The following is a 27306-nucleotide window of genomic DNA, read 5'->3' as shown; positions in this document are numbered from 1 at the left end:
CCAACTCCTCCTTCTCTTTTCTGGGTGATCATCTGATTGGTCAGTTGCTTCCTTTCTTTTCCGGGCGACCATCTGACTGGTCATCTTCTCCTTTCCTTTCCGGGCGACCAACTGACTGGTCATCTTCTCCTTTCCTTTCCGGGTGACCAACTGACTGGTCATCTTCTCCTTTTCTTCCCGGGTGACCAACTGACTGGTCATCTTCTTTTCTTTCCGGGTGACCAACTGACTGGTCATCTTCTCCTTTTCTTCCCGGGTGACCAACTGACTGGTCATCTTCTCCTTTTCTTTCCGGCGACCAACTGACTGGTCCGCATCTGGCGGTGACTTTCTGGCAAGTCGTCTTCGCTGTGACCTACTGACAGGTCTCCGAGGACGTGATCCCTGCGTCACTCAGTCGTGGTGGCGTGGAGTTCCTTCACTCCTTGCGCGGTCCTGCGCAATGCTGCGCTGTCCTGATGTGTGGAGTTCCGTCACTCCTTGCGCGGTCTGCGCAATGCTGTTCGGTCCTGAGGTGTGGAGTTCCCTCACTCCTTGCGCGTTCTGCGCAGTGTTGTTCTGTGGCGTTGGCGTGTCGCTGGTCAGCGTCACTCTGGCGCTCTTGATTCTTGGCGCTCTTGGCACGTTCCGGCGCAATGCTACGCTGTCCTGTGTCGTGTGGGTGAGGAGTTCTTGCACTCCTGGCGTGTCCCTGCGCTGTCTGCACACACTGCCTTTAACTCTGTACAGTTCTTTGTCCTTCAGTCTTGCGCTAGAGAACAGCTCGCTGCATTACCATGTCCTACGCAGCTTGGCTCTGTAAAGTTATCTCTGGGGGTGCTCTTGCCTGGCTCTCTGTATACTTGGTCCGTTTCCCCTCATGGATTTAGCAGACTGTGACTTGGGCGTGTGCCCAATGCTCTTCTCCGCCTTCCTTGATTTTCTTCTGCTGCTGGGAAACTGCTTTGAGTGTAGCAGGTATGTCGTGTAGATTGGTACAGCCTTGTGCATTCACCTATGCATTGTGGTACTGCTGTGTGCTGGTAGTATTCACTTACTTATTATTATTATGATAACTTTATTCCCTGGCACTTATTTCAATTTGCAGCAAGTGGTTCCCTTTTCTTAAAAGCATGCTTGTTCATATTATTATTATTATTATTATTTTTTTCCTTTGGCGCGGTAGCGCAAAAACGGCCACTAGATGGCACTGCAGCGCATGGGAACAGGTTCACTCTCCTCGGCACTGTTCGTTACGCTGTGCACACAAAGCATGGCCTGGACTTGCTCTACCTGGTCCTGCTCTACCTGGTCCCTTGTCCTCGGCATTCTCTACTTGGCTGCCGGATCTCTGCTCCCACTGTTCCTGGAAGGGGGGGAGCGGAGGTAGCTTCTATTCTCACTGGGCGCTCCGTGTGGGGCTTTGGCAGACAGACAGGCATCGCTGGAGGGCTCCCCTTACTCCCGGTGAGTCTCTGCTTCCATTTGTCCTGGCTGCGCGTGGACCGGCATTGTTGGCCGCTACCCGGTGATTTTGCCAGGGGGCACTGCTCTGTGGTGCTGGCGCCCGGCAGCTCTCCCCACGCTGCCGGTCGCTCTCAGATGCCTCGCAGGGGGCCGGGCTGCTGCAGCAAGTTGCTGTCTGGGTGCGCACCCTCCTAGCTGCCGGTGAGCACTTTGCTGTGCAGCGTTGGGCGGGCGGGGCTCGCGTCGCTCCTGTCCCCGGCAGTGGGTCAACTGGGGCTGTGGGAGTTTGACGGGCAGCAGGCTCCTTCTAGCGGGTGGACTCCGCTTCGTTCATTCGGCGCCTGGCAGCTCCCCTTACGCTGCGGGCGCTCTTGGTCAAGTCTATTCACCCCGCCGCCGCTCTTCACACACGCGGCGGGGGAGGGGCGCTGCAGGCAGGCCGCGGGTAGGGCTCCGCTGGCCTTGCTATATTGCGCACTGCTTGGGCAATTTAAAGGTTCATAGCGGGTAGGCTCCGCTCTGTGGTTTTCGGCGGCGCCGGTTGGCGGCCGCCATTGTGCAGTACTGACTGTTGCGGGTGGGCTCCGCTTTTGATTTTGCACAGTCAGGAGGGGGTCGCTTCTCGCTTGCGCGGCCCCCCAGGTAGTTACTTCATGCCCGAGCTCACCTCCGGTCGACGGGCCTCGTCCCGGTGGGGGTCACGCTGTTGCGGCCGGCGCAGGTGGGCTCTGCTCGGCTCAGCTTACTCCCGGGCACATCGGACTGCGCCTCCACGTGGCGCTCAGTTGCGGCCGGCACAGCTGGGCTCTGGTCGGTCCGCTGCAACTTCTCTCGACGCCGGGAGGCTCACGCTGGGCATGGAGGTGCGGGGTGGGCTCCCGGTCACCTCTGCTGGATGCCTAGGCCCGGGGCACGGCACACGCCCCTCAGGCCTCTTGGCGGCCGGCGCAGCTCCTCCAGAGGGGTGCCCTGCACATGGGCACTTCCCTTCTTCTTTCCGGGGGTTTTCAGCTGCGGCACGCGTGGTATTTCGTTACCGCCTCGTCGCCAATGTAATGTTGGGGGCCCTGGGCCCTCATGCTAGAGAATGACTGACGCAGACACCAACAGCTACATAGTGCAACTGGCCCAGAGCACGTGCGCTCGGCCCCTTTTATTAAAGCTGTGTCACCTGACCAGTGACATCAGTGGTGGGTGGGTGTTCAGTGTGCTGGCTGACAGAGCACTAGACTGCTGACCGTAATTCTGGATTACTACACTCTACAGAGCGAGCACTACTTTAGTAGAAATGAGGAAGCTTTTGTGCCTTCCTGCTGGCGAACTAATGTTAATTTTCGGCACAGTATGAACATGAATGAAATGTCGGTACCTGTACGTATAAACTTAGCCAGCATCACAAGAAAAGCACTTTTCATTTGTGATCTTTCAAAGATAATTTTCAGCCTTCTTTATTCATGCTTAGCGGAATTCAGGATATAGCATGCTGTAACATGCACTGTGATCGCCGCAGGCCACATTTCTTGGTTTAAAAGCTCAAAAATGTGGATATGTTGCAGTGCTGAGAAGGCATATGCTGCTAGCCTGATTGATTCACTTCCCGACTTTGTTTGTCTCTGGGGTAGTGGGTTATATATAGGCAACACCCTTAATGTACCCTAAGGAATTCTCAATTGTCCTTTTGCACAATCCATAAGTAAACGATAATATTAATTACCCCTAAAAATTTGACCCTTCATTGACCCACTCATCTGTAATTCATCCACGTTTTTTGTGCTTTTTAGATGAGTGCACATTAGGCTGTCATTATGTTGCATACTTGCTCTACGGTCTATTTCCATGAGTGATGTTACTCCACAGAGCCTGTTTCATGTGCACGTCTTTTCTGTCAGCACTACAACTAATCTATCTCTGCTAGCCAGGTACACCAAGACACTCTAACGGGCACAGAGAAAGGCAAACCAGACGCCGTAGGCAAAGAGGTAGACATAGGGCGGGGAGATGGGAAGGCAGCCAAGACTGCCGACTTTGGTGTGGGAGACCAGGGTTCAAGACTACGTGATGGTTATGATATACATGTACTTTTATATCAGCCCACAATTTCAAGCATGTTTGTAGATGTGATTACGTTCGCCATGAGCACCATGGGCTTGCTACGCCCACACGGTTTCAACCGCTCACAATATAAGGAAAGACGTATTGGTGTGTGGGTTGCACCACAAGTTGTTGCGGTTCTGTCCTACAACGTATGAAATATATACGTCCGTTTACCTGTAGCAGTGAACCTAATCACAGACGGTTGTTCACCACGGAGTCTCTTCATGAAGGGTTTTTTGAGTACATCATAGATACACCCAAGGAACTATCTGTTAAGCTAAGACTTGCGCCTGAAGTCCGGTTCCGGTCTGTTATTTTATTTAATCAATAGGATAATACTTTATTATGATGGTTAGAAAGTGGCAAGTTATCAACAACGAGCTCCAGTGGCGCAACCGGTCAGCGCGCTGCGCTTATATAGCAGTACCTGCAATGAGCAATGTCGAGGTTGTGAGTTCGTGCCTCACTTGGAGCAGGGCTGTGCCCCTTTTCCTCATCATTAGTCATGTTAGATTCAAAACTGGTTATTCTATGCACTTTCTAAAACTGACGTAGCACAGCATAAATGTCAATGGGTGCCCTAGATGAGTTGGAGACCGGCATGTTTGGTTTAGTTTGAATTTTAGCATTTACAAGCTGGCTATGCACCATGATAACCTTTAAATATTGTTTCATTGAACACATGATGTCCAAGTCAGCATGGCTGTGCGGAATCTTTTTATTGTATTCTCATCAAAGTTCTATGCATTCCAGAAACTGTTGTGAAAGTATGCTTCATAGACACAAGAACACGAGGGCTTGCACAGAGCTTTGTCAAACAACCCATTTAACCGGGGGAAATGAGTCTACTGGCTCCACTTCCGGTCATGTGTTTGGGACTGAATGGAAACCCTTCCCTCTTTTACCAATGCTCTATCCCAATCCAGATATCAAACTCACATGCCCACCCCCCCAAATTACGGTCTTATCTCTCTATACTAGATCTCCTCCAATTCACTTAAGGTTCCAGTGTAGCGTGCCACTTGCAGAAGAAGCGCTTTGGTGCTTGCACTCTAGAATGATTATCATTGGTATCTACTGAGTTGATAGTAAAGAATCATGATAACTCCTATATGCTAATGCCCGCTTTCTGGGGTCCTCCTTGCGAGCAAACAGGTATGTAAGTGTAGGGCTTGATAGTGTGCTAGCCAGTTTTCCAGGTTGCGCGGCAACTGTGCTAAGCACAGACGTCAACCACGTTCTGTTGCAACTCAGGGCAGAAAGCCATACAAAGGAATTTGAATATTTCAATTTTTGTGTTTTACATTGATACTTTGAGGTAGGGTAGCGTGGTCCTTATACGGGAGAGACTGGTGGCATCGACCAGTGATGCCCCCAGAAGCCTGGGCTCTGCAGGATCTATTTCAGCCATTACTGTGAATGACTGACTGTATTGCGCGGTGCGCAATCATTCCTAGGAACCACAAGCAGCGCTGATTGTGGAAATCTGTGAATTTTCAATGATACCATCGGCGAAAGACCAAAATGAGAAGTTTTATCCTTGGGGGGGGGGTTACCTCAATTTTATGTTTCTACCGCAAATTGTTCGGTGGTATTAGATAATAACTGTATTTGAAAGCTATCCTAGTGGTAGCTGTGGAGGGAAGCCTTCAGGCAAAATCTTGGAGGAATGTAAAGCTGCTTGTTTTACCAATCTTAATCTCAGGAATGAATAAATGAAAGGAGGGCCACACCAGGAGTGTACAACATACATGTGTTGGTTCTGAGCACATCCAGTTAGTCCCTTTATGAGGTTAGAGGCAAATAATTAGTCAGTGAACTTATTTAACCCACGCAAAGGAAAAGCCTTTATCTCACAGGCCATCTCATGTTAGTACTAAGGTCAATGACATCAACCGATCCGATAGTCTCAGCAAGCTTGGAACTTCCCCACGCTAATGACCGATTGCTGGGGGGCCCTGATCTTACTACGCACCCTGGCCCCGGATGTCACACCTCAAAAGGTGTCCAAGAGCCTAGTTGTGGCATCACATAGGTCTGGGGATGCTTGTGATCAGGTCTGGTTGGCTGGGATGGTATTGGCCAGACGCCAAAGTGGGGAGCAAAAAGGCTCTGGTGCGATTTTACAGCCTGGCATAGTTGGGGCTGTGCTAATCCTTTTGTGTAAAGACTTGGATGCTGCACTGCCAAACAGACTGTCCTTTTTTCACACATAGATCCTATCATAAGGATGTGGGTAGAAAACCAGGATTAAGCGGCGATGTCCTCGTCTGCAGCACAATTTTCTTTTAGTAACGATGAATGTGATAATAGGAAGCCAATTTTACAGCCTAGCAGGGTTAGGGCGGTGCTGATCCTATGCTTAAAGACTTTGATGCGGTAATGGCAAACAGACTGTCCCTTTCAATCTTAGTTCTATTGCATAAAGACGTGGGCGGAAAACCAGGAATAGGAGGAGATGTCCTGGTCTACAGCTGAATTTTAGTAACAAGGAAGGTGCCGTGCCACTGCACTTCACACTGTCTAACGTCCTTAAGGAGTCACGTGGGCACTATTGGATTCACGGTGGACCCCATGCACTTACATACGGGGTTAATGCCAGCTAGGGCTTAGCATCTGAGGATAATGAATGCAGACACTGGTGGGGCAGCTGTAGTTAGGAAGCCAGGAACGCTACCCATCATACAGCGCTATTGCACTGCATTTCACACTGTGCATTGTCCTGAAGTAATCATTAATGGGCTATTGCATTTACGGTGGACTACAGGTCTAGGCTTTCATGAAGGTCATACTACCAGGCACCCTCACAGAACACTTACAGTTGGAAGTGTTAATGAGTATGCATCGGGCGCTAATTTTTATCTAAAACTTAGCATGTGATGGCAATGTAAGACAAGCACGTGTACGGCAGTTATCGCCAGAAACACTGATGGTTTGTGTTTATCTTTTCCATTTATGTATGGCTGGGCCCATGGTGGACATCCGTGAAGTGCTCCACATCACAACAGCGGCAACAGGTGGACAGCCCAAGGGATGCTTATGTCAGGTAAAGGAGGGCAAGCATCAACGCAAGTGGGATGGGCGAGCGAGCAAGGACGCAGGAGGTGCCAGCTCAGGGTTGATTGTTTTGTTTCTTGGGCCTGCGACGCAGGACGGAAACTACCCATGGATCATCACATCAACTCATCAGCATCACGGAATTGCCAGGAGGACATAAAGAAGACAGTGGTAGTGTGGGTACTAGGACATTCATATGTAAAGCACGCTAATCCTATTTCTTGCAGGATCGGGTAGACGGAGGGCGGAGAGTGGGGGGTGCACGGTCTCCTTCCACGGCAGGGGGGGGCTTTGCCTCAGTCAGTTCAGGGATTATATGTCGGATTTACTAAGAAGACATACTGCACCTCCTTCGGCGGTGATCCTTCATCTAGGGGGGAATGATCTGGCAGGCCTGGGTAGAAGGGTCCTCCTGGAAGAGATTATATCAGCAGCAGGGTGGCTGGCAAAGCGGTTACCGGGGAGCGTGATTGTATGGTCACAGCTGATACCGAGAATGCAGTGGAGAGGGGGGGACTCAGCGCGTTGAATCACTCAGTAAAGAGGGTCAACAACAAGCTGGACAAGTTATTCAGAACTCCGGTCTTACAGACCATACCTCATGGGTGTATCTGGGGGGAGCACTTCTACCTGCGGGACGGGGTCCATTTAACAGAGGCGGGAAATGCCCCTTTTCATAAGGAATATCTTGGCATGGGTTAGAGATTATATCAGCAGCAGGGTGGCTGGCAAAGCGGTTACCGGGGAGCGTGATTGTATGGTCACAGCTGATACCGAGAATGCAGTGGAGAGGGGGGGACTCAGTTAGCGCGTTGAATCACTCGGTAAAGAGGGTCAACAACAAGCTGGACAAGTTACTCAGAACTCCGGTCTTACAGACCATACCTCATGGGTGCATCTGGGGGGAGCACTTCTACCTGCTGGACGGGGTCCATTTAACAGGCGGGGAATGCCCTTTTCATAAGGTATATCCTGGCATGGGTTGAGGTCTTTGGAGGTAGGTTATGACCTTTCTATAGGTAGGTGCGGGGGGGGGCCAGATAGTCGGTCAACTATGCTGGCCTGTGGCGGTAAGGTCATAATCGGTGAGCAGCATTTTAAGGTCCTTGGGGGGGCGGGCCCATTCACGAAAGGGCCGCCCGTCGGGAGGGATTGGTCTCTCCCAGAACTTCAGGGGCAGGATATGATATCCATTACTTAGAAGGGTGCGGGGGAGGGAGTCCACGCTTTCCTCAGGCTGGTAGCCACCCCTCACAGACACTATGACGTCATCAAGGTGCGCAAGTGTGGGCCCTCCTGTTATGGTTTAATGGAGTTCAGAGCGCACGGGGTGAAACGTGCCCTGGGTTGCGCATGCGCATCTCGAACGTGAGAGCGTAGCTGTAAAGGATCTGACACCGGTTAGCGACCTTGCCGTCCGACTTAATTATTAGATAGCTTAATTTTCAGAATGTTTAGATTCGGTTAGGAAACACGCTGTACTAGATATTTGTTAAGGTTAGCCCATCTTACAATGTCAAAATGGATGTAATTTAATGTTCTGAAAGGTGCATTCAATAATTGTCAAAAATGTTTATTTTATTAAAATTTTCATTTTATTTTCATATTTTAATAAATACGGCCAGGGGTCCCTTGACCCCTGCCTTCCAAAGACCCATGTGTTGACTTGCTGAATTAAGTAATGCAATTTGTGTAGTAAGGAGGGGGGTGGCCGGTAGTCCCAGACCATGACATGCTACAGAATCACTCAGCAAGTGGCACTAAGGGATCATCACTAAGTATTGCATTCCTTGGTGATACACACAACTAAAAGAGCAGTAAGCAGTATTGCTGATGCTGAGCGCGCTACGCCATAAACAGTTCACACTTAACGTGTGCCTCCTTTCAGTGATGCGCACACCTTCGTGGACTTCACGAACTAGCAAAGTGTATTACGCTATAACACAGAACACTTAAGCAAATATAACTTTAGTGCGCTGATGGTCACTGGTGATGCACACATCTTAAATGTAATGCACCTGGAGCAAGCATTAAGCAATGACCCTTAATATCTTGTCGCAATTGGATGACTTGCATTTCATTGGTAACACATGCACCTTGGTGCTATTGAGGCCGCGGAGGCTTTTAAGCATGTATTTCCTGAGTTTATTGTGAAAGAAGGTGTAATGACAAGGGCAGATTTACAAGTGGTCTCACGTGGTTTGCAGAGTAAGGTGTTAACCCTGGCTCATGAGGGATACATGGGAAGGAGAGCCATGAAATGAAGGATCGGAAAAACCTTTTAGTGGCCTGGGGTTGGCAGATGTGTGGAGCATTATGTGAGGGATTGTGCCGCTTGTGTAGTGAGTGACTAATGACAAGTGACCTTTCCCAGTCCGTTGGAAGCCATACCTGCCTGGAGAAGCCGTGGGCCAACTTAGGTCTGGATGTCATAGGACCAATTTATATGTTATACAAGCGTAACAGGTATGGATTGATGCTGGTGGACTATGGGACACGGTGGCTTGAAGTGCAGTTCGTCAGATCTGCCAACACTGAAGAAGTGGTAGAGTTTTTTCAATCTTTGTTTCTGAGAGGGTGCCCCTGCTGTACTTCTGACAATGGGGTGCAATTTATGTCAAAGGAGTTCCAGAAATTCATATCCTTTTCGGGTATAAAGCACTTTACAATGTCCTTATATCACCCCTGCAGCAAAAGCCAGGTTCAGCATTGTAACAGAGCGATCGAGGTCAACATTCAGCTGTCTGTGGCCAATGGTTTAGATTGGAAGAAAGAGCTCAAGGACTTGTTGTGAGCTGTCCACATTACTCCTAATGCCACCACCAATGTATCACCTTCTGCGTTGTTTAAGAGTAGGTTGGCTGCCACCAGGCTAGTCAGGCCCTGGATGTGTGAATTGATGGTGTCTGATGTGAAATGCAAGCAGGTGAAGGACAGCTGTGAAAAGGCGCAAGGGTAGTAAGTAAGCAAAAGGAAATTGTGTCTTTAAAAGATCGGGTGGTTCCACTAAGTGATGGGAAGTGGAGGGACAAAGAGAAACTGGCCAAAGAATGTGGGGTGGGAAATCTTCTCACTGAATAAGTAAAGTTCTTACTTATGAGTGGGAATGCAAGAAGTCTGAAATCGAAAAAGGAGAGAAGACCACCGCAATATATAAGGATTATGTTTGTCCACTCAGTGTTTTGATTCCTGATAAGTTTTGTTTATGTATTTTTTTATGCTCATCAGAAAGTCTATAGAAAGATGTATGGGTAACTGTTTTTCCTTATATAGTAGGGACTGTCATCCGGCATCCATGCACGTATTTTTATTCATAGGTACGCATGTTTTGGTATTTATTTTTCTGTGTTGGGGTTATTGTTTTGGAGGGAGTTCATTTTATATTTGTTATTTTTCTGATTATAAAGAAGGAGATGTGTCTGAACCCAGAATCACTGCACTGTGCCACCATGGTAACAGTGACGGGCTATAGAATGTGAGTGGAATGTATGTTTGAAAGGTGCTCCAATAAATCCAATGAACTTACATGAATGTTGTCTTCTTCCTGGACATTGCAACTTGGCTATTTTAAAAAAAAAGACAGATGGCCTGCTACAGACTCTCTCACTACAGAAAGTGAAAACATTTCTTCTATAAAGCAACTTCACAACATACTCTCATGTATATGGATGCGGGTAACTCCCTGCTTGAACGCCTTTCAGACTACCCACTGTCACCCCGTAAGGGCATCCTGCAAGCTGCACGTCTAATCCAGGGCTGGAAGAAATATTATAACATTACTCCAATTCTGGTGGAACTCCACTAGCTCCTCTTGCCTGCACAATCTTCAATGCCAGTTGTATCACTTACAAAGCCCTCATAACCAGCATCCACGCTTGACTTTCAAACAAGCTCACCACCTCTTGTGGCTGTCTGCGCAACTGCAGCCAGGCCATAATCAAACTGAAGACTAAGAAGCATGAAAAAGACAAAACAAGGAGGCAGATTTTTTCCATCTATGCCCCCAAGGTCTGGAACAACATCCCTGTATTCATAAGGATCACCCCAACGCTGCTCCAATTTAGGAAAGAGTTGAAGACACACCTCTCAAAAAAACAATACATCACAATGCAGTGACAATCCAATAAACAGCAACCCCTCATATCAATCACTTGTTGATTGTATGCTTGCCTTAAACCCCTTACAGCGCTCCATGGCCTTTTCTAATAGTTTGTGCTATTCACATATCACCTAAATACATAGATACTTACATAAACACGCAGCTGGTGCATTACAAGGGCCAAATGACATAACTAGATAATGGGCACACAGTATGTTAACGGCATCCTTCCAGTCACTCCCTTCGTTATGCTCCTTTCAGGTCTAAAAAAGTAATTGCCTTTGTTATCTTCACCTGATTTAATAGTACAAAATGTAAAGGTAGGGCATAGCAATGTCTGTAGTTTACACATTATTAATTCTCTATAATCTTTACAAGGTTGCTAGGTTTCATTATGCGTGGAATGAAAAAGCTAGGAACCACTATTGAAGTTGAATGCCTATTTTAGCCTTTTCGTAGGTTTCTTTCTGAGAATCTTTCAGTACTTGAACGTCTTTGATAGTGAGGGGATAGTTTTACCACGAGGGGTGTTGGTCTCGGGTATCAAATCAATGGCCAAATCATAGCACCTATGAGGGCGCATGGGGAGTCAGAGGGCTGGTCCGATCCTGACTGAAAACACCTGCAAAAGGGTTATATTGTTGAGGTATCTTCTCTTGTTTACTTCTTCAAGACTGTAAAACAATCTAATGTCTGTGTCTCGAGCAATCTGAGTATTTGCAAAATTCCAGAGCAAATGAAATAGTAGTGTTCTTCCAATAAATTCTTGGTGCATTAAAGCGAAACCACATTCAGCTTATATGTGTATGCTAACAACACATCAAGGAAGCAGTATTCTCATTCTGTGTTAACCAGATCCAGATGGTTAAGGTAGAAACAACCTGGCCTATATAACTATCACTTTTATGTTTTACCACCCGATTTGTGTCACTGGTGAATCTTTGTCTTTCAAAATAAGGTAGCTAAATCTGTTATGAAAGAATGTGAATTATTACAAAAACATGACAGCTACAAAACTAATACCTCTTGGCAAACTCGCTTGTAGACCTACCTTTCATTGTGTCGCACCCAAAAAAGTTAAAAGACGAGCTTCTCAGCTCATAACCTGTAAGAAAGGAAAGACCTAACGTTTTTTGCAAAACCTTCTTTTTACATGACAAGTCCTTAAAAGCCAATTAAGATGACAATTGAGCCTTAGCTTCACGTCTTACATTTCACTGAGTCTTGCGATTCTAATAACCTGCCCACTCTGCCCCACTCCCGCAGTGATCCTAAAGTAACTTTTTCTTGTCTCCCCGTCCCGCCAAGAATGCCACTACACCTTTTCACTGTGGTGGTCATTTATTGGCCGCAGTTTATTAGGGTTACAAGGAAAAACAGGTATCGTATCACTTGCATCAGGTATCACTTGCATTTGCATGTTATGTCATTATACATTCCTTGCCATTGTCTCTTGCCCCTTCTGGGGCGGTTTTTCTGTTGGTTGGATTTCTTTGCGCTTCCTCTGCGCGGGAAGGGGATATCCATTGTCCCAGAGTTAGGCTGCCTCGCTACCTTTCCGACCTGTTGTGCCCTGCCATCCGGCGGGGGCTGGGCTGCGAGCGCCGTCTCTGCATATTCCCCCTTCCCTTCGTCGCCATGTTGCCCAGCCGTGAGGCATCCCAGAGCCGTTGTCCTTAGGCCATCTCACCCAGCCGTGCGGCATCAGAAGGTGAGTGGACCTATTCTTGCGCACCGCCCTCCGGTGTGCCTCTGTACCAACCGTTCTCAGCGTAGCCCTTCGCCACGCCCTTTCCCTATCACAGCCCTGCGACAATGCTGTTCCTAAGGTGTGGGTGGGTGGGTCAAGATTCTTTTCGCCGTGCTGCTCCCCAGCTCCTGGACATAGGAGTATCCCTGGGGGAGCAGCGCTTATATGCCCCCCCAAGGCCTATCTTGGTCCTAGGGCACCCCCTCATTGGGGGTTTCAAACAACGCCTGCCCCCCCATTGGCCGCGCGGTGCGGCGGAAACCAGGTGAAGGATGGGGGGCGGGCTGAGCGCCAAATGGGGGCTCCCTCGTGTATCTGGGGAGACCCTGTATTCCCGCCGTCTTCTCCTCGCTCGGATCGCCGCTTCCGGCCCCCATTTTGTATGCTTTGGTGGGGGCTCGCTGCCGGTTATGGCGCCGGCTCCTGAGCCCCTACGGGGCCCGCCTCTGCAATAACCTGCCCACTCTGCCCCACTCCCGCAGTGATCCTAAAGTAACTTTTTCTTGTCTCCCCGTCCCGCCAAGAATGCCACTACACCTTTTCACTGTGGTGGTCATTTATTGGCCGCAGTTTATTAGGGTTACAAGGAAAAACAGGTATCGTATCACTTGCATCAGGTATCACTTGCATTTGCATGTTATGTCATTATACATTCCTTGCCATTGTCTCTTGCCCCTTCTGGGGCGGTTTTTCTGTTGGTTGGATTTCTTTGCGCTTCCTCTGTGCGGGAAGGGGATATCCATTGTCCCAGAGTTAGGCTGCCTCGCTACCTTTCCGACCTGTTGTGCCCTGCCATCCGGCGGGGGCTGGGCTGCGAGCGCCGTCTCTGCATATTCCCCCTTCCCTTCGTCGCCATGTTGCCCAGCCGTGAGGCATCCCAGAGCCGTTGTCCTTAGGCCATCTCACCCAGCCGTGCGGCATCAGAAGGTGAGTGGACCTATTCTTGCGCACCGCCCTCCGGTGTGCCTCTGTACCAACCGTTCTCAGCGTAGCCCTTCGCCACGCCCTTTCCCTATCACAGCCCTGCGACAATGCTGTTCCTAAGGTGTGGGTGGGTGGGTCAAGATTCTTTTCGCCGTGCTGCTCCCCCGCTCCTGGACATAGGAGTATCCCTGGGGGAGCAGCGCTTATATGCCCCCCCAAGGCCTATCTTGTTCCTAGGGCACCCCCTCATTGGGGGTTTCAAACAACGCCTGCCCCCCCATTGGCCGCGCGGTGCGGCGGAAACCAGGTGAAGGATGGGGGGCGGGCTGAGCGCCAAATGGGGGCTCCCTCGCGTATCTGGGGAGACCCCGTATTCCCGCCGTCTTCTCCTCGCTCGGATCGCCGCTTCCGGCCCCCATTTTGTATGCTTTGGTGGGGGCTCGCTGCCGGTTATGGCGCCGGCTCCTGAGCCCCTACGGGGCCCGCCTCTGCAATAACCTGCCCACTCTGCCCCACTCCCGCAGTGATCCTAAAGTAACTTTTTCTTGTCTCCCCGTCCCGCCAAGAATGCCACTACACCTTTTCACTGTGGTGGTCATTTATTGGCCGCAGTTTATTAGGGTTACAAGGAAAAACGGGTATCGTATCACTTGCATCAGGTATCACTTGCATTTGCATGTTATGTCATTATACATTCCTTGCCATTGTCTCTTGCCCCTTCTGGGGCGGTTTTTCTGTTGGTTGGATTTCTTTGCGCTTCCTCTGTGCGGGAAGGGGATATCCATTGTCCCAGAGTTAGGCTGCCTCGCTACCTTTCCGACCTGTTGTGCCCTGCCATCCGGCGGGGGCTGGGCTGCGAGCGCCGTCTCTGCATATTCCCCCTTCCCTTCGTCGCCATGTTGCCCAGCCGTGAGGCATCCCAGAGCCGTTGTCCTTAGGCCATCTCACCCAGCCGTGCGGCATCAGAAGGTGAGTGGACCTATTCTTGCGCACCGCCCTCCGGTGTGCCTCTGTACCAACCGTTCTCAGCGTAGCCCTTCGCCACGCCCTTTCCCTATCACAGCCCTGCGACAATGCTGTTCCTAAGGTGTGGGTGGGTGGGTCAAGATTCTTTTCGCCGTGCTGCTCCCCCGCTCCTGGACATAGGAGTATCCCTGGGGGAGCAGCGCTTATATGCCCCCCCCAAGGCCTATCTTGTTCCTAGGGCACCCCCTCATTGGGGGTTTCAAACAACGCCTGCCCCCCCATTGGCCGCGCGGTGCGGCCGGAAACCAGGTGAGGGGGGGGAAGGGGGGGGGGGGGCGGGCTGAGCGCCAAATGGGGGCTCCCTCGCGTATCTGGGGAGACCCCGTATTCCCGCCGTCTTCTCCTCGCTCGGATCGCTGCTTCCGGCCCCCATTTTGTATGCTTTGGTGGGGGCTCGCTGCCGGTTACGGCGCCGGCTCCTGAGCCCCTACGGGGCCCGCCTCTGCAATAACCTGCCCACTCTGCCCCACTCCCGCAGTGATCCTAAAGTTACTTTTTCTTGTCTCCCCGTCCCGCCAAGAATGCCACTACACCTTTTCACTGTGGTGGTCATTTATTGGCCGCAGTTTATTAGGGTTACAAGGAAAAACAGGTATCGTATCACTTGCATCAGGTATCACTTGCATTTGCATGTTATGTCATTATACATTCCTTGCCATTGTCTCTTGCCCCTTCTGGGGCGGTTTTTCTGTTGGTTGGATTTCTTTGCGCTTCCTCTGCGCGGGAAGGGGATATCCATTGTCCCAGAGTTAGGCTGCCTCGCTACCTTTCCGACCTGTTGTGCCCTGCCATCCGGCGGGGGCTGGGCTGCGAGTGCCGTCTCTGCATATTCCCCCTTCCCTTCATCGCTATGTTGCCCAGCCGTGAGGCATCCCAGAGCCGTTGTCCTTAGGCCATCTCACCCAGCCGTGCGGCATCAGAAGGTGAGTGGACCTATTCTGGCGCACTGCCCTCCGGTGTGCCTCTGTACCAACTGTTCTCAGCGTAGCCCTTCGCCACGCCGACAGGGAGGCTGCCGTCTTCCTGCGGCTCCCCCCCAACGCCCCTTCTATCATTGGCAACCGGCTAGCACCATGGCGCCCCACAGGTTGTTCCAAAAGATCTCCATCCCTTCATCAGATAGGTGTACCCCATCGGCCGCATAATATTCCGGGCGCCCTGTGTGTATCAGTCCATGCCTGATTGAGCCCAGGCCGTTGGCCCTGCAGAACTTGCTTACTGTGAGGTTCAGCTTCTTCCTTGAGTTCTCTACCCCCTTGTAAGACTCAGCGCCTCTCCATTCTCGTCTGCTGACGACTTCGGACCATATTATCGTCGCCTGCCCGCATGTCCTGGCTGTCTCCATCAGATCATTTTGTATTCCGATTAGCAGGGCCCTCCGCCCCAAGCTGGCCAGGTCGTTCCCCCCGAGATGGATGATCAGAACGTCCGGGAGGTGCCCCGCCTCCTCCCTCAGCCCCTTGAGGGCTGCTGTCAGCTGCCCCCAGCGCATGCCCGATTGGCCAAACCAGCGGATGCACGTGTGTTTCGGCCTGGCCTTGAGTCCGCGTCCCCTGTTCTTCCACCATGCCCCCAACCGCTTGACGAAGGAGTGGCCCACTACCCATACGAGGTGGGGTCTGTTCCCTGTTGGTGGAAGTAGAAAGGGGGGGAACGGTCACCTTCAAGCAAACCCCGCGCTGTCTTACTTCACGTCACAATAGCTGGGGCCTCACATATGTCTTGTATGCGCGCAAGCACCACCTCCCTAGTGCTTGTATGCCTGCTGCTGGCATCCCGTGTTGGGCAGCGGTCGTGGCCGCCCCTATCCGGAATGAGTGTGACCCAATGGTCCCCGGGGGCAAGCCCGCTTTGCTGAGGGCCATCCGCATAACTGCTACAAATTGAAATTTACTCAAGTGTGACCCGTCCCCGTGTATGAACAGGGGGCCGTCGCCTGCTGGGCGAATTGCCATGAAGGCTAGGAGGTGGCAAACCGCGCAGAGGTCCTGGTTCTGGATGCAGTGCAGACTAACTGTGGCCCCTCTGCCTGACTGGTCTGTCTTGGATTTGCGCAGCACCAGCTCTACCCTGCCCGCTCTCGGGGATACGTCGCTGGCCTGCAGGCATCGCTCGGCTAGGCCCCCCCCTTGCTGGGGATACGAGTTCGCTGATGCGGAACGCCCCGAAGAAGGCTGTGGTGAATGCCGCCTTGAAGAGCACCTGTTCGTATTCGCCTGCCGCCACGTGATCTAATGCCTGTAGCAGCGCCCCTAGTCTGTTGAAGTCTATTGGTGGCCTTGTGTCTGCCTTCTTCCCCTCCTTCCTCCTCCAGCCCTTCATGGCGGTCTTGATGTAGTGTGAAGCCAACGGGTTATGACCCGTCTCTAACTTTGCATAGTGTACCACCGTCGCTAAGTGGGCTTGTGTCCATGACCTCGACCTGCCGTTTTTGTATGCCCAGCTTATAAAAAGTTCCGCTGCCCTGTGCGTCTCGCTCGGGCAGGCCAATGATTGAATGCCTCCAATTCTTAACACCGTTGCTAGGTATTTCGTGTATCGCCTTGCTGCGCCGGGGGCCAGTGCCTGGGTGATCAGCTCTGAGAGGTCTGTCTTGCCAGATTCCATAGTTGGTGTGGGAAGGGGGTCCTGTTTGTGTCTGCCCTGGGAGCCAGTTCCCTGAATCTGCTCATCTTGCCTCGGGATAGGGCATCAGCTATCTCGTTCTCCACCCCTGGCACGTGCCTTGCTCGCAGGTCTATGTTGCCTTCCAACTGTAATGTAACCAGACGGCGCATTAGTCTCAGTGTGTCTGGGCACCTGGCCGACCCCCTGTTGATCGCTTGCACTACTCCCTTGTTGTCTGACCATAGGGTCAGTTTCATGTTCTTTAGGTCCTCCCTCCAAATCACTAGGGCCACTACAATTGGGAACAGCTCCAGGAATGTTATGTTGCCTGTCACGCCTTGTCTGTGCCAGCTGTCGGGCCACTGACCCGCGCACCACTTGCCCCGCAAGAGCGCGCCAAATCCTGTGCTCCCTGACGCATCTGTGTACAATTCGATCTGTCTGCATGTCAACCAGCCTTCCCTCCAGATGAGGACCCCGTTAAAATCAGCTAGGAAGGTGTCCCATACCACCAGGTCCCTTATCACCTCGGCCCCCAGGCGCACCCGGTGGTGCTTGTGTGTGAGCCCGCATGTGAGTTTTGTCAATCTTCTCGCGAACACTTTGCCCGCCGGTATCACCCTGGTGGCGAAATTCAGTTTCCCGATCAGTTGCTGCAACTCCCTCAGTGTGGCTTTGTTCCGCCCTAGCAGTCCCTGTATATCTCTCCTGAAATCCTCTATCTTGTCCGGGGGGAGTCTGGACGTGCCTGAGACGGAGTCTAATTCTATTCCCAGGAACGTGATCTTCGTTGTGGGCCCCTCGGTTTTCTCTTTGGACAGGGGATCCCTAATTCTGCTGCCAGCCTGGTGAATGCCCCTAAGGTGTCCCGGCACACGTGGGAATCTGCCGGACCGGTGAACAGGAAGTCGTCTAAGTAATGCAGCTTGCCGCCCTCTGGGTGGCGGTCGTGCAACGCCCACTCCACGAATGTGCTAAATAGCTCGAAGTAGGCACAGGATATTGAACAGCCCATTGGCATTGCTTTGTCCCGATAGTACTGTCCCTCCCACTGGAAGCCTAACAGGTGAAAGCTATCGGGGTGTACTGGGAGGAGGCGGAACGCCGACCCGATGTCAGCCTTTGCCATAAGTGTGCCCCTACCTGTGGCCCTTATTAGGTCTATAGCATCATCTATTGTGGAGTACGTCACTGAGCACACTTCCGACTTAATTCCGTCGTTTACCGACCGCCCCTCAGGAAATGACAGGTGGTGGATCAGCCTAAACTGCCCTTTCTCTTTTTTGGGCACTACCCCTAATGGTGATGTAACTAGACCTACCCTAGCCGAAGCTGGGAGGGGGCCTTCGATTCTGCCTAGCAGCCTCTCCTTTTCTATCTTTTTTGTCACCACTTCAGGGTGCTGCATTGCTGACTTTAAATTCCTGTCACAGCTGGGGGGAGGGGGGGCCTTCGAAAGGTATGATGAAACCTGTCTCAAATCCCTGTACTAGTGTGTCCGCATCGGTCTTGTTGTGATATCTGTTGGCTAGGGCGCGCAATCGTTGTGTGTTGATGGGGGACCAAGCGAGGGGGGGGTACCCTGTCGCGCTCTTTCCTCGTGGTCTGCCCTGTGCACCTCATTGCTTCTTACTATCTTTTTTGTCTCGTTTGGTGGTCTCTCTGCGCCTGCAGCTTGCTGCCGAGTGTCCTCCCCCGCATGCTGAACACGTGTGTGAGAATCTACACGCTGCCCCGAATGTGCACTCGTTGGTCTCGAATTTCCAACATATGGCCGGAGAGCCATGTCCCTGCGCTCCTTTCCCTGAGTTAAAGTGTTTGTGTTTTTGAAACGGCCTCCCTTTCCCTCTTTGAAAGGACCCCCTATAGGGGTGCTCGGCCCTCCCTCCCCAGGACCTAGCGTCCTTCGCTACCATCATCTTGTGTATGTATCCTGAGACATCCTCCTCATTCCACTCCATTTCGGGATGTGTTTGCATTTTTAGTCTGAAACCCTTGTCGTATTCCAACCAAGAGTCCCCCTGGAACTGCCTTTGTGCATTGTGAATGTTTGCCTCATACAGCCATAAGTCAGCCGCGCAGTGAGGGAACTTCTCGACTATTATGCACGCCATAATGCGAAAGGCGTCTAGCCAATTGTCGAATGTGCGCTCCTTCCGCTCCCTTCTCCTCTCCCTCCTGTCTTCCTCCTTTTTGTCGCATGTGGTAAGGTCTAGCCCCTCTAACTGTATCTCCAGGAGAGAGAATATATCTATGAACTCTTTGCGCCATATTCGCTCTTTCACTGCTAGGGGAATGAGGCTGGCCAATCCTGTTGCCCTGGTGATCAGCTCTGCGGGGCCTGGCGATGGCCTTGCGTAGGTTCCTGTTGTGTCTGTTGTCAGGGGTGGCCTGGTCGGGGTTGGGGGGCTACCCCATGCTACTGTGGGTGATCCCCCATCTCTCCCCGGGGCGGCTGTGGACTGTTCCCCTATCTGTTGTTGACGCTCTGTCCCCGGGGAGAGTAGGAACCATGGGGCCCCCACGGCCTCCCTGCACTGCACTATTGGCGCTCCCTCGGGCTGCCCTAGCCCCTCCACCCCACCGGCCTGTGCCCTAGCAGTCTGCCCGCTTAACCCTTGCAATAACAGCGGCGCCATCGCTTTGCAGCATTCCTGAATGATTGCGCTAATATGCTCACCATTGGTCGGCGTGTCGCTGGTCTCCTTGTCCGTTCCCGCCACCGCCGTGCTGGTTGCAGTTGGTCGGTTCCGCTTTGGTGTCTTTGAGGGGGGCGCTGCGTCTGCCAACTTCGCCGGCGCCCTCTTGCTCCTTTTGGCTGCGGGTGGCTCGGTAGCTCCGCCTTTACTTGTGCCTTCACCTGTGTCACGGCCCAGCTGTTCCTGCAACCATCCCTCGCCGTGCTTCTCTGATGCCGCGCGCACCCTCCTGAGCAGGTCACTCAGGTCATCTTGGCCTTTGCGTGCGCCGCCTTTCTTGGGCATTTCTCCTGGTCGGGTTGCCTCTGTTCCAATTTCGTGCCTCTTATGGGTTGGGCAGGGGGGCTGCTGCCAGCCGTTGCACGCCGAGCCCCCCTGCTGGCCGATACGTGGTAGCGGGGTGCAGCCGCCGTTAAGATATGCACCAAAAACTGCCCCCTTAAGCTGTCCGAGGCTTATTTCACAGGCCTCGATATTTGCCTGGAATGCCGCTTTCCGCCACCAGGGGGCGCCTGCCACTTTCCCCTGCGCCCGTGTGGACGCTGTTGTCTGACTTCCGGACCTGACTCCGGGGAAGCTTGGAGGCGGACCGGCAGTCCACTGCTCCGATGACGTGCAGCCGCCGCCGAGGCCCCCTGATGTACGCGCCTGTCCCTTTGTTGTCGGGCGGGCTCTGGTCCCGTACTAGGACAAAACGAACAGGTATTACCTCCGATGCCGTGCAGTCGCCGCCGAGGCCCCCCCGGGGTAAGCGCCTGTCCTGTGGCTGCCGGGTGGGCTCCGGTTGTCCTGCTCCTTACTCAGGCCGCCCCGGGTAGGCTCCAGTTGCGGTCCTTTCTCCCTGTTGGCCGGGTCGCCTCGGACAAGGCGCTCGAACCGGGGGGCACACCGGGTGGGCTCCGGTTGTGGTCCTTTCCTTGACTGCCGAGTGGACTCCAGCCGCGGTGCTCTAGCCGTTGGGGAGGTCGGCACACCGGGTAGGCTCCGGTCGTGTCAGTGTCTCCCCTCCGCTCGCCGGGTCATGAGAGGCAGACGCCCTCCTTGTTCCCCGCGCCGTGCAGGCTCTGGTGGTGGTTCTCTCTCGTCGGGGAGCGCCTCGTGGTTCTTAGTGCTTGGTGGCCTCCGGTGGCAGCTTTCCCCGTCCAGGGAACACCGCTTGCTTCCTGCCTTCGAGTCCGCTCGTCTCGGGTCGATCCCTCGCGGCAGCATGGTGGTGTCCTCCTCGCTTCTTCCAGATTCTTCAAGATTCTTTTCGCCGTGCTGCTCCCCCGCTCCTGGACATAGGAGTATCCCTGGGGGAGCAGCGCTTATATGCCCCCCCAAGGCCTATCTTGGTCCTAGGGCACCCCCTCATTGGGGGTTTCAAACAACGCCTGCCCCCCCCATTGGCCGCGCGGTGCGGCCGGAAACCAGGTGAGGGGGAGGGGGAAGGGGGGGGGGGGCCTCTTGAGCGCCAAATGGGGGCTCCCTCGCGTATCTGGGGAGACCCCGTATTCCCGCCGTCTTCTCCTCGCACGGATCGCCGCTTCCGGCCCCCATTTTGTATGCTTTGGTGGGGGCTCGCTGCCGGTTATGGCTCCGGCTCCTGAGCCCCTACGGAGCCCGCCTCTGCAATTACAATGACACTTAACCCCTGTTTTACAATTTAGTCTCAGAACATAGGACTGGAAAGCTGATGAAGCGTGACTTAACTTGTTTGCAACATTATGATATGTACCTCCAGGATAGTGAAAAACAATTTTTGGGAATATGGATGATTTTGGTTTTTATATATATGGTGCAAGAAAATCCAACTATAAAGACTCATTCAAAAGGAAATAATTGAAATGTTAATTGATTACCAGTAACATGTAATAATTTAATTGTAATTCGTCCATCTTTAACTTTTATAAATGAATACTGTTAGATGACTAAGGGGAGCCTTTGAAGCACTTTGGAGAATTTTTAGCCCGCATCTCGGAGCCCATTGTGAGGACTCCAACTCCCAGGGGGAGCCGCGGCAGGAGCCGCGTCAACATCGCGTCAACCAGCCGAGGGCATAAAAGCAGCCTTGGGCTCCCGCTGCGCAGGAGCTTTTGAAGCACTTTGCAGCATTTTTAGCCCGCATCTCTGAGCCCGTTCTGAGGACTCCAACGCCCAGGGGGAGCCACAGCAGGAGCAATACCAACATCGCACCAACCAACCGGTGCATAAAAGCAGCCTTGGGCTCCCGCTGTGCGGAAGCCTTTGAAGCACTTTGGAGCATTTTTAGCCCGCATCTCTGAGCCCGTTCTGAGGACTCCAACGCCCAGGGGGAACCGTGGTAGGAGCCGCGTTAACATCGCGCCAACCAGCCGGCGCATTAAAGCAGCCTTGGGCTCTCACTGTGCGGGAGCCTTTGAAGCACTTTGGAGCATTTTTAGCCCGCATCTCTGAGCCCGTTCTAAGGACTTCGACGTCCAGGGGGAGCCGCGGCAGGAGCCGCATCAACGTTGCGCCAACCTGCCGGCGCATAAAAGTAGCCTTGGGCTTCAGCTGCGTGGGACGCGCCAGGGCAAAGCCCGGGCCAAGGGCAGGACTGTCTGCGCCCGTCCGCGACAGGTCGAGGCAGGGCTGGGCCATCCCCTGACATCCGGGCAATAAGGCAATTACGGAGTTGGACCCATGGAGGATTCTTAAGTTACTCTTTGTGATACCTCTGTGTTTATGTTTGAGAGTACAATGAGCAAGCGCAACGCCACGGGCTCTTTGGTAGGTAGTTGGGTCACGGGGACTTTGGATGCCTTTCTGACCAGAGCTGAATCACTGCTGACCCACCAGATTCATCTCACAGAAAAAAGACCTTCCCTGGACACCTTTGTGGCCCAAAAACGATCGTCCATGAGCAGTGTAGCAGTGACCAAATCCCCTAATGGATTGGAGCATTCATGTTTGGCCGTACCTAGTAGTGGCACAAACAGGGAAAGAGCCATTCTCAGTACCTCGCCACTAAGCATGGGCGAATTTTGCGGATCTCGCGTTCGCGAATTTTGCGGATTTGCGGATTCGCAATCCGCAAAATCCGCGAATTCCCGCGAATTTGCGGATTTTTTTTTTTGTGTTCGCCCGTGTTTCTGCCAGTTCGCGAGGGTTTTTACAATGTCGCAATTTGCGAACTTACCTGTCGGGTCGCAAGTTTTGCGAACTTGTTGTTTCTACGTGTCCAGCCTGTTTGGGACACTCTTCTTCATCACTGCCACTCTCTGTCACCACTGCCACTCTCTGACTACTCATGCCACCCTCTGGCCCACCCATGCCACCCTCTGTTTCATCACCACACCCTCTGGTTGTCCAGTGTACATTATTTTCGGCAAAGCAAAGCACACCTTCCCTGCCTCAAGTGACCTGAATTAATTTGGGGCTGATTAATGTGTCACAGAATATTTTTTTAGCTGGCACCTGCTTCCTTAGTGCGCCCTGATTAGTGATCTTTTGCACTTGCTAAGTGCTTTCATTGTTGCAAAGTTAGTTACAACACCTGCCCTGCCCCAACTGACAATAATGAATTAGGGGCTGATTAATGGATTTTAACTTCCAGCCTGGCTCCTGCTTGTCTCCCTTAGCTGTAATTCAGGACCTTTGTGGCATATGTGTAACTATTCTGAGGTTTAGAGCAGGGTCACATAATAGTTTCAACTGGCAACTGAACTCTGGAGGGGCCCCTCAGGAAGCACTACAGGAAATGGCTACTAATGATGAGCCTGAACTTTTGAACCTAGTAAGTAGTTACTTTCAGTTTTGCTAAAATCGTATTTCTGCAATTTTGCACTTATTCACGGGGCGCGAACTCACGCGAACTCACGCGAACAGTGCGAGCAAAATCCGCTGCTCGCGGATTTGCGGATTTTGCGGGAGATTCGCGAATCTCGCGGATTGCGAATTTCGAGAAAATCCGCAAAATCCGCGAGCGGAACGGATTTTCCGCCCACACCTACTCGCCACCTGTGTTAGTATGCCCGTCACAGGAACTCATAGAAGTACAAACTGCCTGTGTAAGCCTTCCCCAGAGCACTGCAGCGGAGGGTTCTGGGGCCATAACGGCGACATTGCCTACCACAAGTAATGTAATAGCATCATGTATAGGCGGGGGGAGGCCATTACTCACTCAAAGAGGGTTGCCAAACCTGGAAGTATTAGTACCACTAAGCCATTAAGTAGCAATGAGCCACCAGCAAAGCGAACCAGGGGTGGGGCGTCGCTCAAATCAACACATAATAGGAAACAAAAAACCAAGCCAGAAACACAAGGCACTAGGACCCGGGATATAGTAGACCTAGATGCCAGTCGAACGCCCGATAGTGGCGAATGTGCCAGCATAGAGTTGGAGGCTGATCTTGAGTATTGGAAAAGAGCGGAAACACTGATAACTTTCCTTTTGGGGCCTTTATTGGGCAGACTAAGGTCGATAGAGGATAAATTGGTGTTACTCCAGGCCCAGACTAAGGCCTATATCAATGATGCTAGTCAGTATGTAGTGGAACATCCAAAATTCCAAGTAGCACCCGCAGTATAAGTGGGCGAGGGGGGTGAAATGGGGTCAACGAACAGCCCACAGGTTCACAAGATGGGGACACTAGAGCGGCAAACCCAGCCCCCCCCCCCCGGCTGAAAATAGGAATAACACAAGCACTACCACCAGGGGACACAGGAACCTGAGGGTGGGAACTGTTGGTAACATCACAGCACAACAAACTGCCCATATTAACACAGTGGATAGAGCCACCCCACACCAAGGGAGACGTCGACACAAAGTGCACGATGCACACCAGATCTGTCAGTTTTAGATTTACCCCCCGCCTCATGCCCATACACTGTGGTTTTGACAGGTGTTCCAGCCTGCACGAATGACTGAGAAGAATCTACATTAATGTTAGTTAACAAGACAGCTCACTGGTTGGGCAGGAATGTAGGTTTCAACATCACTGACTGTAGGCATATTCTGATGGCCAGGAGAGTATCTTGGATTGGCAGCACCAGGAAAGCCTTCTCAGGGGACTGCGTTATCGTGTCCTTAGAGCAGTTTTAGTGCTGTTTTAGAGCAGTTCAAACTTGCTCCCCTAGGGGAGCAAGTTTGAAATGCTCTAAAACAGCAACAAACGTGATAGACAAATTGAAGTTACAAACATGAGAGAGACGTTATATCATGTAGTTATTAAGTGGATGTATTTTAACCTTGAAAGTCTTGTTTAATAAGTGTACTTTTTAATTCACTAAAACTCAGAATGTAATCTTTTTAATAGGCGCAGATTTATACATCGCAAGGGTGGGCGGAGCCATCTAGTTAATGCTGCGGGCTTGTTGAATCGAAGGAGGGGACAGATTAAGGTTTCACATATAGGTGATTTCAACATACAGGAGCCATACCGGTGGTTTATGGGTCTTATAGTAAAGTGGCAAAATTCAGATAACAATAAGGGGTGGGTTTCAAAACGTGATGATCTAAAAATGGTGGCAAATGCGAGAGAGCCATAAGTCGGTTTGAGGAGTGAGAACTAGGTTTATGAAAAGCTTCACAGGTACGAGAGGGATTTTTTGTGGAAAGAGAGGCAAGGGGTAGACTTTGCCACCTAAGATAGTGGGGAGACAGTCTCGTAGATGTTTTCTAACTTAGGATTGCAAAGTATAACAGAAATGGAGGAGAGTTGATTTAAAGTAGTTCTGCGTTGGGAGGCACTAGAGGGGAAGCGCCAATTTCGTTTTTTTTTTTAAAGTACACAATGAATAATGATATTGTATTGATATGACATGCATTTTAAAACGTGAAGTCTAAAATGGTGCTGTCTGAATTTGTAGTGAACCCCTGACGAAGGTTGATGAAAGCAACCGAAATGCATTGGTAATATGATACTACTAAGGATGAATTATGTATGTTTCCTGACGTAAAAATAAGGCTCGGATGGGCATATTAACCGCATCAGAATTAAATACATAACAGTTTTTCATGTGACGGACGAAAAGAAATAAAAAAATTGAGAACCCAGAATAAATGGATTAAAATTACAAAATGTTATAAACTTTTGGAATTTATTTGTGCGTCAAAGCCTTTCAGCAGTGCTTTCGGTATGGGAGCAATATTACGTTCCCTAATCCATTGTCATTTACTTTTCCACGCGGTTGGAGGGCAGACCGCGTTTCTGGAATGCACGCACTCTATTGCTAATACTGATGACATAGAATACATGGATGAAATGGAGTGCACTCCACTCTATAATTGTGACACATTTGTTGATCTCAGGTTACAGGGCAGATGGACTGACTTGGACTGGGACTCAGATATTGTGCAGGGGCTTAGGTTCCACAACAGAGGACGCAAGTTAATTCTTATAAACTTTTATAATGCAATGCCACTGGGACAGGGCACTGTAAGCTTACAAGAGCTAGACAGCAGGCTCATTCAAACACAAGAGCGAGGGGGGATGGCTCCCCATCTGGTCTTAGCTGGCGACTTCAATTGCCACCTATGCCCAAACCTGAGAGTTAAGTGTGGGAACTGGTCTACATGCACATTGGAAGAGGGCCCACACATGGAACACACCAAGGAGGGAAAGGCTCTTAGTAAATTATTAAATGTGCATGCCCTCACACACAACATGGATCTGGTTGAAGTTGGCAAGGATAAAACGATCTACCACACATTTAAAGGCAGAGGATGTGCTTCATTTATTGATTTCATCTTTGTCTCCATGGCACAAAAAAAATGGGTGTTAGGTTTTTGAATTTGCTTGAGTATTTTTAGCGACCATAACCCTCTCGTCCTGTATCTTGCGGAGTTAAATCCCTGTAAGAAGACACCTGTTGGGGTGGGGTGGACGGTGAGTGCCATAGATCAAGGTAGGAGGTTGAGATAGTCACAGGCTAACGGGGAAGTCTTCTATAGAGCACTGATGAAAGCTGGTGAACAAGCCATTTTGAGGTGCTTAGACCCGGGGGTGGAGGGGACTGACTTAGTTAGGGCCTTCGAGGGTGTCGCCCAATTAATTGATGGTCTGCTCAGACCAACATCAAACAGAACCAAATCGGAAGATCCAAGGTGGTTTGACCAACAATGCTCCCGCGCCTCAAGAGAGCTAAAAGCTGCTCTAAAATCTACGCCAAGAGATAAGGGCAAGGTGATCCTCTGCAGGGAAAACTACAAGTTAGCCGTTAAAGGTCGTAAAACAAAATTACAACAACAAGCGTGGGAGGATCTAAGAGAGGAGATGGAGTTAAAAGATTCAACTGCCTTCTGGAAAGTCATAAACAACTCCTGTTTCCAAGAGGCAAACAAACCTAGGATAGCTAACAACATTCTGCCAGGGCAATGGAAAGAGCACTTTTTGGGGCTGTATAACCATTGCACAGATAAGACCCAGGCAGAAGCTAACAGTGGGGAACGGAACACCATCGAGATAAGATTTTCTTTGGGTGAGATCAAGGCAGAGATAGAAGGTTTGACTGGAGATAAGGCCCCAGGTCTCGATCGGATTCCACCTGATCTTTTCCTGAGCAAGGTAGAACTATGGGCGCCTATCCTGACAAGAGTTATTAACGCAGCAGTCGATACTACAATGCTGTCATCCTGGTCAACAGCCACGATAGTCCCCATT

General features: G+C 51.3%; 1 protein-coding gene across 1 annotated transcript in view; it reads right to left on the bottom strand.

Moving 5' to 3' along the window:
* The window catches only part of LOC147707999 (monocarboxylate transporter 10-like), a 770926-nt gene that overhangs the window by 292896 nt on the left and 450724 nt on the right, over positions 1 to 27306 (bottom strand). The window contains exon 7 of the mRNA XM_086925276.1: positions 11748 to 11801. Coding sequence (XP_086781402.1) covers positions 11748 to 11801 — 54 coding nt within the window. The remainder of the gene's footprint in view (positions 1 to 11747; positions 11802 to 27306) is intronic.

This window comes from Lissotriton vulgaris, chromosome 6 (assembly GCF_964263255.1).
Source record: "Lissotriton vulgaris chromosome 6, aLisVul1.2, whole genome shotgun sequence".
In the NCBI taxonomy this organism is placed as follows: Eukaryota; Metazoa; Chordata; class Amphibia; order Caudata; family Salamandridae; genus Lissotriton; species Lissotriton vulgaris.
Note: the sequence above shows the minus strand (reverse complement) of the source record. Positions and strands in the feature narration are given on the sequence as shown.